This window comes from Centroberyx affinis, unplaced genomic scaffold (genome assembly GCF_046629955.1).
Source record: "Centroberyx affinis isolate AG114_WGS23_722 - 3 ecotype Tasmania unplaced genomic scaffold, CSIRO-AGI_Caff_v1 ptg001198l_1, whole genome shotgun sequence".
Lineage (NCBI taxonomy): Eukaryota > Metazoa > Chordata > Actinopteri > Beryciformes > Berycidae > Centroberyx > Centroberyx affinis.
The window spans coordinates 347,145-362,343 of record NW_027279720.1 but is presented as its reverse complement, the minus strand read 5'-3'; the positions used below and the strand labels follow the sequence as shown (position 1 = coordinate 362,343).

Here is a 15,199-nt window from a genome sequence, read left to right as displayed (position 1 = left end):
GTTTCTTACTTGGCATTGTAATGAGGATTGCCTTTTCCCTGATTTTTGTGTTCCTAATTTCTGAAAGGAATTGGTGTAGCAGTGCCAAGTTGTCATTGAGCCTTCCTGACATTTTAATTGGTTGAAAAGCACTTTTTATCTGAAACTTATGATGTGTGTGGTCCTGTGTTGTAGAACGTGGGGTCTGTGAGACAACTGTTGTACGATTTCCCCTGGACCAACGTGGGCAAACTGGTATTCGTGGTGAGTAAAACATTCTTAAATACGTCGTCACAAGTTTTTTTTTTTGACGCATAGCAAGCCCCGGAGAGGCATTTTTCACAGATGCCATGTTTCTTCGCTCATTCCAGCAGTGACGAAATCCAAGCATGCCCCGGCTTATGGCCGTGTTTGTGAAAGCCTCGCTCTTGCTCTTGCTCTTGCTCTTGCTCTTGCTCTTGTTCAGGGTTGTGGAAATTTTTACGCAGGGCTTCTCTTCTCTTCTCTCTGCCGTTTTATCTTAGCCCTGCAACAGCCCTCTGGAACTAATCAGGGATTTAGAAAGACTTTCCCTGCATGTGCACACACACACACACACACACACACACACACTTACACATACACACAATACTGTGCATACTGTATACATGTGTCAGTGTAATCAAAGGCAGTATCTTCACATGATCTGCATGCCTCTTAATGTATATATTATATCAATTATCATCTGTGTCGCTGTGCCCTCAAAAGGAAAGCCTGTTAAATCTTCTCATCTCTGCTCTCTGAGTCAGCCTGTCGTTAAGCTGAGCGCAGCAGTCGGTTAATTTGCTTTCATAGGGTTTCTGTTATCGCAGGAAGGCAGAGAAGCTTACTATATATCTGTTTCACTCTGACGGATTCACGTTTACTGCCAGTATTAATCACAATCCAGAGAGGAGGCCATTATCGCTTATCACTGCTAAAAAAAAACAACCTTGTAACTAATTTTGGAGGTTTTTCTGTTTTTTATAGGCAAGTTTCATAACTATAAGGCGCCTTGCAGTGAAATGTCAAAAATGTTTGGTTGTCCCAAAAAGTTGGACTTTTTCAAAATAGAAGGTTTTCATCCGGCAGTGGTGAGCTTTGCTTTGGCCTATTTCAGTGCAAATGACCGACGCATCTGCCACTCCATTCACGATAAAGACATCCTGTTTTGCTCGTTCTGTTTTTCGGCGGTTTGGCCGTTGGCGTCGCGAGAGTGAAACAGCAGTGGCGCGGCTGTGGTTCCTCTGTGGACGCGAAGGGCCTCTCATGGCTCCGTCCCACCCTTCTGCTGAATAACAGGCTTTCTCCTCTACTCCACCCATGAGCGCGTCATCCAGCACCGCTGCCACCACGGCTGCAGCTACGGGCGAGCGAGCCAGAGAGCGAGGCGGGGCGGAGGGGCGTGTGGGTCAATAAACACCAGATGTTGGGATGGTTTTCGGGGGGATTCTGGGTTCGTGCTGTTGGCGGGACTTACATCGGCTCTTCCTGGGTGTCCAGTCATGGGTGTAGACTTTCGGGAGAGACAGTTGAACTTGTCCCTTTCAATAAAAGGAGATGGAAGAATTCCCCCAATTATTTCTTGCTTACTCGCTCTGTGTTTTTAGAAGCATAGTTGGCTAATACCTGTTCCTCTTTAAAACAATGGAGCCCTTCTCCTAGTTGTTTGCAAAGGCCATGTTTTGATCAAGATTTGATTTTGATTAAGAATGAAGGTTTGCCCCTTGGATCAGGTGATAAGTTTAGCGATGTCTTACTGTATTTCACATCGACCAGTAATTCTCCTCACTCTCTTTCTTATCTGCATATTTTACTCATGTAAATATGCATCTTTTGTTTCAATCTTGTACATGAAGCAAGGGAAAATAGAGTTGCATTTAGGCTCCTATGATGGCCATAGTATATCAGTGTGATTTGCTGCCCAGACTTTGATCCAGAGTGTGTGTGTCCCTCCCAAAGCTGAAATGAAACCTACGCCTTTGTGTCCAGCGGTGTTGGATCTGAGGCTGGAGAGGAACTGAGGGGGCGTTTGTCTGGACCTTGCCCACTCTCTGGTTGATGCTGGTCTCTTTTATGATTGTTGGATGGAAAGGAAGCAGGGCAGGGCTTTCTTTTTTTTTCCCGATGTGTGTGGGCTGTTCGGGAGGTCTTGGAGAAAGGGGGAGAAAAGAGGACTTGACTCCCAGCTGTCATATTCAGAGGTTAGATGGACTGACCATGTGTACTGCATGAAATAAGAAACCTTTCTGAGGAGTGGCTGGACACCTTTTAATAACCTGCAATCTGACACCACTCTACTCCTGTGTGTGTTTGGTCTGGAGTAGAGTTACTACCAGTAGGGGAGCCGCAGATTCTATGTGTGTGTGGTTTTTGGGTTGTGTTTACCTGTTTTTCAGTGTATACTTAGATGATTAATATCACCGAGGAGTTTGTCTGCGAGAGAATAGAGTAGGGATACTGAGTGATGACATCTGAGTCATTAAACTGTTTCCTTACTGTATTATTATTCTTTAACTTCTCAGAAGTAACGTTATATCATCATGATTTAGATCATAATTATCTATACACAACCACTAGTTACATACACGTAGGAGCTGAGTAAGCAGTAATGTAGACCCACCACTAAAGAGATACTGACACAGACACACACACACACACACACACACACACACACACACATAAACATACACTGATACACTGGGAAAGCAGTGATTGTTACATTTACTGTTTCACTTCAGTTACTCTTTTATCAATTACCAACTGTAATTGAAGCTTTGGCAGCATTGTTATGTTTGAACATTCATGGCAATAAAGCATATTGAACTGAACTGAACTGAATAGCTCATGCTCAAGCTCATAATATGTTGTCTCTATTTTTTAATTTGTTCATCCTGGGTAGATTTGCGGCTGCTTACTCATTCAGTTGCACACATCCTCACCATGACACTGCCCAGTACAACTACAGTGTTTTACTGGTGGCCACTGGGAGAAGTTTGAGGTTTACTGCAATGCTAATGCTGTTGAGGGAAAGGAGAGCGTTACTCTGCTCTACCCAGCTGGATCCAGGGATTTGAACTGGCAACCTTCCAGTCGCAAGGCCACCAGAGAATATTATCTTATGTGTGAAAGCGACTGTCAAAGAACTGCCAATGGGTTTTTTTTTAAGAACTAATTTCCGTATAGTATAAAGCTGCCTTTTATGTGCTTCTATACCCATGCGTAGGCTTAAAACCTACTTGCATTCCGATAGTTTCTTTATAAATGTCTGGATAAATAAAGTGAAAGCTCAATTCTGCGGACAGAAAAGCGCAGTTGAGTGCATTTTCACGGGGCTTTAAACCCAGCGATTGCCTTTGAAAGTCCAAGCCCCTGCAGAAATGTTTATAGGTCTGTATTGAAAACACCCCCGCTGACACTAAAGACAGCTGTTATTGGGTCGAGCCTCTGCCAAAGGCTCGGGAGAAAGCACAAGCCCACCATTTTATTCAGGGTTTTTCCGTGCATTCAGCCAACATGTCCTCTCCTTGGAAAGTCATCAAAACCGGTCGAAAATGGTCTATTCCGTTTTCTGTATGAAGAAATGAAGAACAGATATGTGAACTCATTGTCGTTTCATTGTGTTTGGCTATAAGAGCGGCTGCAACATAGTTTTCAAGAAGAGACAGACATCCCTCCTCTGTGGCTTGCCTGCGGGCCTTTCTGGCACTTACTCAAAGATTGTAAATTCACATTCCTTTTTCATAATATTATATTATTAACTGCTGCTCAACACTCCTGTATTAAACCGTTTTTTTTTTCCTCTTTCCACTTTCTCAGGGGAAGAAGTTTGAGATCCTTCCTGACGGTCTCCCCTCGGCTCGTAAACTCATCTACTACACAGGTTGTCCCCTGCGCTCTCGCCATCTCCTGCAGCTGCTCAGCAACAGCCACCGCCTCTACATGAACCTGCAGCCCGTTCTCAAACAGGTCCGCCGGTTGGAGGAGAACGAAGGTATTTTCTACTGCGTTTCCTATGTTCTTTGTTTTTATTTCCCTTTTGTTTACCCAAGGAATGTTTGCTGAACACATGGACGCCGTTTCAGTAATGCCCTGCTTCACACTCGCATCTAAAAGCTGCCCAGTGTACTTTGATCGTTTGCCACTGAAACATTTGGGGGGTTAAAGGCATGTTAATTTCAAACATGTTTGGAGTGATTTCTTTGAACTCTGGAGCGCTTAGACCTTTAGTTCAGTAATTGGGCAAGTAAGATTCGAACAGGGAATGCCTGAAAATGCGGATCTCAGTCGTCTTCCAAGTGAACTGCAGTGTGGTTGAGTGGAGAAACAGGAGAAACAGTTTACAGACGTTTAGTCACTACCACTTTGGGTAGAGCAGTGTAACAGGTAGCCAATCAACAGCCTGTTTGATAGAGTCATTGTTTTGCTTTGATTTAATTTGCTCACAGTCAGAGAGTGTAGGTTAGTCAGCACAGGAGAACAGGGAACAGGCAAATACCAAAGACTGTATATAACTGGGATATTCAAATGTTATCACCTCAAAATGTTATCCGCCAGAGTGTTGGGCAACTTTAAAGACAAATGTTACCAGATTTTGTACTTGGAAGGTCTTAGAAGTTGGACCATATGCAATGTGTTGAATTTATTACAATATTTATTTGAATTCCTCTGTCTGAACCCTTGCAGAGAAGAAGCAGTACAGGGAGTCGTACATCAGCGATGCTCTGGAGCTGGACATGGAGCAGCTGGACAAGCGTTCCCGGGCCAGCGGCAGCAGCGCAGGGAGCATGTCTCATCACAAACGCCTGTCCCGCCACTCCACCACCAGCCACGGCAGCTCCCACACCTCGGGCATCGAGACGGACAGCTTCAGGGCCCCGGGCCAGGCCCCCCACAGGCCGCTGCGTACCTGCAGCTCCTCCACGACCAGCCATGGGAGCTCACACACCTCCGGCATCGAGAGCAGCGGCAAGGAGCGCATACTGGATGATGACGGTAAGAGGGAAAAAGAGTTGATGTGTTTGATTGTAAAATGCAAATGCAAATATGTAAAATTTACATATTTAGTTACTTGAAATTCATCATGCTATAGTTCAAATATATAAATGATTCCATCCTCAAGGCATTTATATGGTAGCCAAAGATTTTAAAATAGTGAATAACAAGCATTTTGTTTTGCATTTTGTATTTAAGTAGGTGTCTTTTTTCTCAAATTTTCATAGTCTCATTTGAGGTCTCAGTAGTCTTTAAACCCAATGTTAAATTTCCTTTACGGTAATAATCTGCAACATTTTCATATAAACACGGGGTGTCTGGTAGGTCTCCTTTCCCAGGAAAAATCTGAATAGGATAGGAACCTGTGGATTACCACTTTAAAGCTTTAGTTATCATAGGGATTTCCTAGTGTGTTTTAATAATTTTAACACAATCTCATCTTCGTTACTGTAGAGATTGAGATGCTGGTGGATGACCCCAAAGACTATGAGGAGCTTCATGAGATGGCTCTGGAGCTCAACCAGGATCTGTGTATCCACATCACTGAGGACATGCTGACTATGTCTCCTGACCAGACCAATGGATACTCAGGTACAGACACTCTCTCACTGCCCCTGCCCTATCTACACTTATATTTACACTTCAGGTATTTAGCTGATGCACTCATACAGAGTGACTTGCAAAGAGTGCAACAGTAAAATAAGCTTTAATTCCTAGTTTACCAACATTACAAGCAGCCAACAATAGAGTGCAAGGGTCAAAGCCACAGCACAACAAATGTCACTTAGAAGAGCTTTTGCTGTGAAATAATGTGAAATTTGTGCTGTGAAATTAGCTGCCTCCTAGCTAGTGCACATACTCACAGCATTCCCTCTTTTGTGAAATGCTGAAGTTGATCAAGAGATGTCACGTAGCTGAATGTGTTTCTATCCTCTGTGTTTCTCAGGACTTATAGTGAAAGATGTCAGCTCCTCCACCTCCAGCTCGTCCGAGACTGTGGTCAAGATGAGAGGCCAGAGCATCGAGTCTCTTCCACAGGTAATTCACAGTTAGAATTCATGGGATTCAACATAACGACATAACGTCACACTGAGATATTTCCAGTGCAGCTACAATGGAGTTTGATAGCAGATAGCATCTAAAACAACAGTAAACTTCAGGTTTTGGTGTCAGTCCCTCAGAATCAAAGAGCAAGGGCTTCTTTCTAGACTCGCCATTTAGCACCGACATTCAACAATCATACAAGGAGAAATCCATCGTAAAAGAGGCAGAGAGACCAATTTCTCCACTGACAGTTGCCTCAATAAACCAATAATCCATAATGCAGCTGCAGCCACAGCTTGCATCTTTGTGGATCTGTTGTCAATGGTGTGTGAAATACAGCACCGTCTTCGACAGCTTTTTTTCTAGTTTGGACAACTGGACAGGGCATTGTTCCCTCTCCAGTCTCACTTTTGCTTGACTGGAAGTTCTGGAAACGTACTACACTATTGCTATCACTCTCTCCACCTACATACAGTATATACAGCAGGTTGTCTAAAGTCATTCTGTGAAACAAAGGAAATCACTAGCTGAAGTAGAAGTAGACGAAGCAGGTTGAGGGAAAGTTGGTACATCAAAAAGTAAATTACAGTACTTCATCACAAAACAACTCCTGGAATACACTGAACATCACAAATTGATGATATCCAACAGTGTATCCAAGTGTTTGTGTGATTGTTCCTTTAACTCATACATATTTTTACACTGAACAAAAATATAAAGGCAACACTTTTGTTTTTGCTCCCATTTTCCATGAGTTGAAATAAAAAGATCTAAGACTTTTTCTATGCACACAAAAGGCTTATTTCTCTCAAATTTTGTTCACAAATTTGTTTAAATCCGTATTAGTGAGCACTTCTCCTTTGCCAAGATAATCCATCCACCTGACAGGTGTGGCATATCAAGATGCTGATTAAACAGTATGATTATTGCACAGGTGTGCCTTGGGCTGGTCACAATAAAAGGCCACTCTAAAAGTGTTGCGTTTATATTTTTGTTCAGTATAATTACCTTGAACTTTTTCATGATGCTTGCTTTGCTCCTTTCCGCCCACAGACATCTGTGTGCAGGAAACCTCAGTCGTCGACGGACCGGCACAGCCAGTCGCTCGACGACATCCGGCTCTACCAGAAGGGCTGCCTGCAGTGGGCGGAGCTCTGCCAGGACACCGCCCACAGCTACACGTTCGGCTGCGCCCAGGAGCTCAGCGACGGCTGCGGCTACCAAGGCCTGGCCGACCAGTGCGCCGGGATGCGCGGAGAACAACACCCCTTCCCCATCAAGAGAGCCAACAAGTACTTCTCCCTGGACCTGACCAGCGACGAGGTCCCGGAGTTCGTGGTGTGAGGGAGGGGCGAGGTGGAAAACGGGGCGACCTCGGGGTGATCTTCTGCTCCTCCCCGTCAGCACCTCAGGGAACTGGGAGGGAGAGGAGCGTTGGAGAGGATGATACACGGTGTTTTCCATACTTGGCAGTGAAAAGCACCGATGAGTAAACTGACCTTAAGTTGTCTTAACTCGGCCCTCCCTTCGCTTACCACTTGAGATGCAGAACACTTAATAAACGAACAGACACCAAGAAGCCCGTGGAGGAATCTCGCCGAAATGGGAATTTCAAGAATGAACGCTGGGGTTCAAGAGAAGCTGCGTCTTCGAAAAAAAACGCGGCCCGTGCTGCTCGCCTGCGCCACACTCTGCTTGGGAATGGAGTGTGAAAGGAAACGTAAGGGATCGTCTCGTCTTCAGAAGAGAGAGATGGAAAAAAAATCTTCATTATTATTCAAACAAAACTTTGCCTGCATTCAAAGAGCATGTCTTCTCCAAAGCGGTTTGAAGATCTACATGTTGTGTGTGCCTACTTTGACTAATACCTGTATAAGGTCGCAAACAGACTGCGCAGACACGTGCACACACAGACACACACACACACACACACACACACACACACACACACACACAAAGAGCATATTAATGTTTTTGCTGTGCAGGATATCCATATGTCACACAAAGGAAAAGATAATTATGAGCTATGAACCAAAGACAAGCAAACGCTGAAATGGAAATACCTGAAATTTCAACTGTTTTCATGTCCACCGTATTCTCGTAGTGTACAGCCAATAAAATGACTTCACCATACGAGCCCATGACAGAACGTTACACGGTCATTGCGGGAGTGAAAGTCGACCGGGACGATGAACATTGGGTTGACCTTTAACCCTTTGAGAAAAGAGCGGCGATGTCTCCCCTCCCTCTGCCGGTTTTCCTTCTACGCAGCGTTGACCACTTCATTTTACCTCACCAGGAAGTGCAGTGTGCCAACTGTCCCGTCACAGACTGGATTCTCAATAACCTAACGCTCATGTGAACACACACCCAACGTGCCTTCGTCACACTACTATGCAGGTGTCAAACCTTTGCCTTGACAATCACACACCCTCACCTTAGTCACGGGGATGATTTGAAAAGATCCAAGCCATTTTAATTGAAACCTGTCCTTAGTCGGTGCTCAGTTTGTGTCTCATTGTGGTTAAAACGTTGTACACACACCTTCAGCAGAAGAACCTGGGATTTGCTCTTAAGATGATTTTAGCTATTCAGCATCTTAAATATCAAAAGATCCGATCGTGATTTCAGATTGTGCTTCATGTCCTGTGAAACGTCGCTCGACACAGCAGAGTTTCCTAAGAGGAATGAGGCTGAGTAAGTCTCTACATGTCCTTACTTGTGTCGAGGAGGAAAGCTTCCCTGTAATATAGATACAAAATGGAGCCCAGTTGGCCACTGGCCAAAAACAAAACTGACATTTTGACTTTGTTCCACGCATTTATATATTCCTTTTTGCTCAGTTGTCTCGATTATTGTTACTTCACAGCTGTCTTCTGTTTTGTTTCGTCTATTATTTCAAACTGGAATTTGTTGCATTTTTATTTTTCATCCCATCATTTTACCCGATTGAAACCTTGTATGTGTTGTGTTTTTGTATGGATTGTTCATGACTTGTATATGTTGAAAAGTTATTCTGTGTGCGGTTGATGTCATTCAGTATTATAAGCAATGTATGTGACAGTATTATGGACGTGTGATGTCAGATTCACATCTTTTATATCGTGGCTCTTTGTACCGAACAAGAAAGACTGGTTTTAGCATTTTATCTCACAGAAGATGCAACTGAGAACTCAACATTGTTCTAGTTGACACACTATTAATTACATTGCTTTTCACCCAGGTGTTTTTACTCATAAATCACACACAGCTCATATTTAACGTACTGCAGAAGGTGTAACTGAGAACAAAAGGTTGTTGTAGTTTACCACCATAACAGTTAATTGTTTTTCACACTGTTTTTACTTATAAATCACACACAGCTCACCCTTAAATGTGCCGCAATTTCAGCTTTAAGATTTTCTCTGATTCAAATAATTTAATGGCTTTGTCTGGAACACTAAGTGATTTGAAGAAGATGAAAAAAACACTGTTATACTTCTGTTGGAATGACCTGGAAGAGACTGCGCCATGAACATTATCCTGACCACAGAATTATAAGGTCCCGCTTGACATTTTGATTAAAAATGAGTGATAAAAGTAATGCAGTTGTACAAACAGGCCTTTACATGTGGTGGAAGCGATCATTCAAGTGGGTAAAAAAAACACAAATTGAAAAAAAGGCCACATTAATTACACATTATGGGATGCTAAACCTTTAATGTCCACTCATGTTAAACCTTTAATGTCCACTCATCGAAACTCATGTGCAGGTCGGACCTTATAATTCAAAGCTCAAGAGTTGTGTGTGTGTGTGTTTGTGTGTGTGTGTGTGTGTGTGTGTTGGTAAGCAGATAGCGTGAGCTGAACCGAGGCCCACACAGTCTTTTAGAAGAAGTCTGTAGATCAGCGAGGAAACGGAACATTTTACCCTTTTTCCACACAGCCGACAGTGTCTGCTGGGATGTTTAGAGTCAAACTGTTTTGGGTAGCTGACCCCATGATGAGGTCAGAAAATTCCTGTGACCCCAAGATTTAAAAACACATGAAATTCATACATTCATATTGTACTGATATGTAAAGTAGGCCTACAGAGCAAAAAATTGTTTAGCTTATCATTACAATAGAAGTCCAGTTCTAAGCTTGTCAGCTGTGTAAAGACAAGCAGTACGGCGTTTACGTTTGTCTCTGCACAGTCCAAAAGCTCTTATTTTTGGCAGTAATTTTTCACTTCAAAACAATTACAAGACAATATTGAAATCTTTTTAGGTGACTGATTTTTCAACTGATCCCAGGTCAGTATCAGTGAACCCCATGTAGGCAACACAGCATTTCAAACAAGGTTTAAAGAGACAAAACACGTTTATGAATTTGATACTGTTGTGTAATTAAAAGCAAAAAGATAAGGTTTTATATTTCTTACAGGTTGTTGCTTCCACTGTTTTCAACTTCTAATTATTTCTACTCATAATGGATATTTTCTAAAAACTCATTTTGATGAACAATGATGTTTCTTCTATATTAAAACAGTATGTGTCAAGGTACATAGCCATACACCCACAACCCACATCCTTAGTCTTCATAATTTGTTCTAACTTCTTTCTCTGACTTAAATACATGGTCATACTTACACTATGGAAGAGTCTGTATGTCTGCACTATGTGTCCATAATCCTTTCTGTGAAAGGATCTCCCTTCAGGAAAAAATGAATGATTTTTTTTGTCACCCTATAGTGAAAAATGATTTGTTATTATGAAGTCTGGTCCGTGCCTTCTTGGTACTAATGCCCTCAATATTCAATAAAAAGGTACATTTATTTGCCAAAGTTCTGCTGTTCTTCTCTGGTGATTTCAAAGTTGCTGTGACAAGTTTCAATATGTTTTGGTTTGTTTATTTAACCTTTATTTAACCACGTAGTGGGCGGGATTAAGAATCTCTTTGAAGAAAGACCTGGCCAAAAAGATATTATAACAGAAAAGAATACAAACAGAAAAACTAGAACATGCACAATGTGATGAAGGCTATTTTTCAGGTGAAAGACTGAAAAAAGTAATAAAAAGAAACAGAGTCTGCACTCTGAAGTTCTTGCTCCTTGGTAAATTTGTTGTGACGTTTCGACTCCCTCTCCTTAAACCTGCCAAGGAGCAAAAACTTCAATGTGTGGACTCTGTTTCTCTTCAAAATGGCAGAAAAACATTCATGAAAGCCACAGACAAACAACATATAATAACAAAGTACATCAATAAAACAACAACTAAACTGCAATAATTCTGGTTATCGGGTAAAAATGTGGCATCAGCGACTTGTCTCTCCCAGTCTCTTGTTATATTAGGATGTGCTGCCCTCTAGTGTAGAACAACATTTACTTCCCTCCAAACGTCAGGCTGGCCAGATGGAGGCAGTGTTGTCTGACAGTGGAGCGGACACAGGCAGGGAAGCTGCTGCTGCCTCCTTCCCACAGCCAGGCACAGTGGAGCCAGGCAAGGCAAGGGCCAAATAAGAGATTTAAAACCCTTTTTAAATTTGATGCATGAGCTCAAACACACAAATAATTTCTTAGAACAACAAAAAGCAAAAAAAAAAAAGAGTTGCATAAATTGATTTTGTAAGAAATGTAGTAACTTAGATAAAGAGTAATTGTGTGGCTCTGTAGTGGAAACCATAATGAGGCTCTGCTATAGGTTTGTGTATATAGAGGCCTGCTATATGTTTAGGGCTATGTGAGAGAGAAATGTATATTTACACTGTGTTCTTCAAACACGGAGTATGTGTACATTTTACATTGTTTGAAGAGATGATAACAGCATGACAGACTGTGCTTGTCTTTTATCAATCCTCTGTATAGATATTCCCTTTTGCTTGCAATTTTTTAGACAGAAAAACTGCTTTTATTCCAGGCTTCTGACGTTTTAATGTTTAACAGGAGGCCATCTCTGATAAAAAACGAAGTCAATAATAAAAAAAAAACAATGGTCTTTTTATACTCTGTCCATGTCCAAGCCTGCCTTGTTGGGAAATGTTGATCAGATCACCAACAGAGGGATTGATTTGAAATCTAAGAGTAAAAAAAACATGGATGCTTTCTCCAGCAGGCTCCGCCCCCTTCCTCTGACATAGATAGTCTCTCTCTCTCACTCTCTCTCTCTCCATCGCTCTCTCTTTCCTCTCTCTCTCTCTCTCTCTCTCTCTCTCGCTGCCCCTCCTTCGCTCTTGCTTTCCCTCCAAGCTACACAGCTGTACAGGAAATCAGTCATCCACCATCCACTGCTGTCGCCATGGCAACACAGAGGGGAAATCCATTCTCTCTCTCTCTCTCTGTCTCTCCCCCACCCCTCCTCTCTTTCTCTCTCTCTCTCTCTCTCTCTCTCTCTCTCTCTCTTCTTTTGTCTTGTTGAATAAGGTGTAGCTCGGTTCATTCCACATCCATGTGTTGTTTATTTTTACATCCCAAACCAAGTGAGGTCATCTTGCTCCGACCTTTCCAAAGCGTTTAATGTTAGATTCAGACGCTGTCGTGGTGGGAGGGCGACGTGATGATCAGATTTGCTCCATCCAGATCTTTTTTTTTTTTTTTTTTACATCATGGTGGCGTGACATTCTGGGAGCAGAGACAGACGCCAGCTGAAGCTCTGACGCTCGGCTGTGTCTCTTTTCTAGAATTTTCTCCTCTACTTCCTGGTTCCTGCATCGTCGCTCAGCATGCAGCTCCCTACATCTGCACCTTATCTCCTCATCTGTAGCAGCACAACCCAACAGTGTGTGTGTGTGTGTGTGTGTGTGTGTGTGTGTGTGTGTGGCGATCAGTGGAGACGCGTGTTGGAGGCGTGTGCACATGCAGCAGGGTATTAGGTGACAGTGTCTCCAGCGGTGGTGACCTCTCGGTAATCCCATGGGGCATTGGGGCAGGACAGGCCCGGCCGGGCCAGCAGCTGCTGGAGGAGCCAGATGGTCACAAATCACACAAATCAGAATTGAAATCCACCCCCCCTCCTCCTCTTCCCCCTCCCCGCGTGCACTCATACTAACCCCACCCACCCTGCACACACACACACACACACACACACACACACACACACACACACATTGCTCATACAGAACCATTAAAGCATCCTCAGGTCTTCATCCTCCTTTCCCTCAGCCTAAATATCACTGAAAACCTTGTAATTAGAATTCTTGGCGATTTTCATATTTTGATATTTCCATGTTTTTTTTGTTTCTCTCTGTGTTGAGAAAATTCTGCGACCCCTCAGGCTCATGAAACCCTTTCAAAACCCCACTGGATAAACTCAAAAAATGCATGCAAAAGTTGACATTTGGGAGATAAGATGAGATATTCTGAATTTCATCCTGTTATCTTTGCCTCTCCACTTCCACCCTAGTGCATAACAGCCCTATGTGCAGCAGTGGTAATGGCATTTTTTAGTGATAATGATGGAGAATATGGTCAAACTTTAAAGCCACGGTATCTGCCCATGGCCTCTTTAAGGTGGATTAACCGCAGCACTTAATAAACCGGCCTATTAGCTAAAACAGCCACACTGACACCACAACAAGGTTCAGAGATGATCCGCTGAGCCGATAATAAAACACAGTAATCAGATTACAAATAAACAAATCTCTCGATTTATCTCGTCCCCCGGCGATGGAGGGGGGGGGCGAGCTGCCGCTGACGCCCACAGCGCTCGGTCGGCTGTGCCAAAAAAGCCATAACTGAGCTTAACGCACCCAGGAAGGGCCATCACACCTCACTGTCACATCCTGGAGAGAGAGAGAGAGAGAGAGAGAGAGAGAGAGAGAGAGAGAGAGAGAGAGAGAGAGAGAGAGAGCCTTCCTGTGTTCGCCTCTACCGGAACTATGACTCACAAGTTCTCTCTCTTCCTTCTTTCTCTCTCTCTCCCTCTCTCTCTCTCTGTGTGTGTGTGTGTGTGTGTGCTGTAACTTCACGCTGAATAACATCTGCATGAATGGAGCTGAGGAAAATGTGATTCACAGAAAGACGAGATGTTCAGGCAGTAGGGCGAAGATGAGTAACATTGCCCAGCTTACCTGCGTACAAGAAATGCACACACACACACACACACACAACAACAACAACAACAAAGCAGATGCATGGACACACACAAACACAGAAACCACACAAACATGAGCGCACAACGTACACAAACAACCCTGACACGCCCACCTGCATAAACATGCACAAACACACACACACGGACACACATGCACCCCCCCACTCCCACACACACACGCCACCACCACCCCTTGCCTTGCACACACACTCACAAACACATGAAAACAGATGCATGCACCACACACACACACTTGATCTTGCCTAATTGAGTGTATCCTGTACGTGCAGAAAATCCTCTGCATGTAAACACCCAGCTGTGAATGAGTATACGGGCACATACACTGTGTGTGTGCGTGTGTGTGTGTGTGTGTGTGTTTACACGTGTTGTTGTGCTTTGGGGTATGGTCGCTGGGAATTTCTTTCTTTCTTTTTTTTTGTTTTTAATCTTCCGTGGCTTTAATATACGAGCGGTCTGAAGATTAAAGCCTTTGATTACAGGAGCTCAACTCTGACAGGGGCCATGTGTGTGCGAGAGAACAGGGTTTGGGTTCGATGGTGTGTGTGTGTGTCGTGTGTGTGTGTGTGTGTGTGTGTGTGTAGGGGTTGGAATCATCGAACTAGCCCTTATCTTGTCAGGCTGAAACTCCGCCTCAGCTGCTAACTCAAAACAGAGTTACTGTAAGAAAGGAGGGGGAAAAATAAAATGAGTGTCAGAAATACATGAAGGGACCGATGTGAATATATCCATGGAGGAAAATGAGATCCAGCCAGTCGGAGGTATCATGATGAGAGAAGGGCCAGAGGGTGTCAACCGTCCTGGTATGCGTTTGTTTACTGTAGGTGTTTAGAAAAGACAGTCCCGGCTTTTCCTGTGGAGCCCAGGGAGACAGAGGAGCGAGTTCTGATAGCAGAGTAGGAAAGGAGAGAAAAAGAAAAAGAGAGAGAGAGAGAGAGAGAGAGGAGGAGGGTAGCTTCTCGTAGCCGGAGCGTTTGTGCTGGCTGAAAGGGTGGAGACTCAGAGCAGCAGTGGGGAGGGAGGGCGTCTCTCAGCTGGAGCAGAGAGAGAGAGAGAGAGAGAGAGAGAGAGAGAGAGAGAGAGAGAGAGAGAGAGAG

The 15,199-nt window shown here is 43.6% G+C and overlaps 1 protein-coding gene across 1 annotated transcript in view; it reads left to right on the top strand.

Moving 5' to 3' along the window:
• The window catches only part of frmd6 (FERM domain containing 6), a 30,709-nt gene extending 19,888 nt beyond the window's left edge, over positions 1–10,821 (top strand). Inside the window, exons 9-14 of the mRNA XM_071524529.1 lie at positions 175–243; positions 3,817–3,991; positions 4,684–4,992; positions 5,446–5,583; positions 5,939–6,030; positions 7,090–10,821. Coding sequence (XP_071380630.1) covers positions 175–243; positions 3,817–3,991; positions 4,684–4,992; positions 5,446–5,583; positions 5,939–6,030; positions 7,090–7,380 — 1,074 coding nt within the window. The 3' untranslated portion in view covers positions 7,381–10,821. The remainder of the gene's footprint in view (positions 1–174; positions 244–3,816; positions 3,992–4,683; positions 4,993–5,445; positions 5,584–5,938; positions 6,031–7,089) is intronic.
• The last annotated feature ends 4,378 nt before the right edge of the window (positions 10,822–15,199 follow it).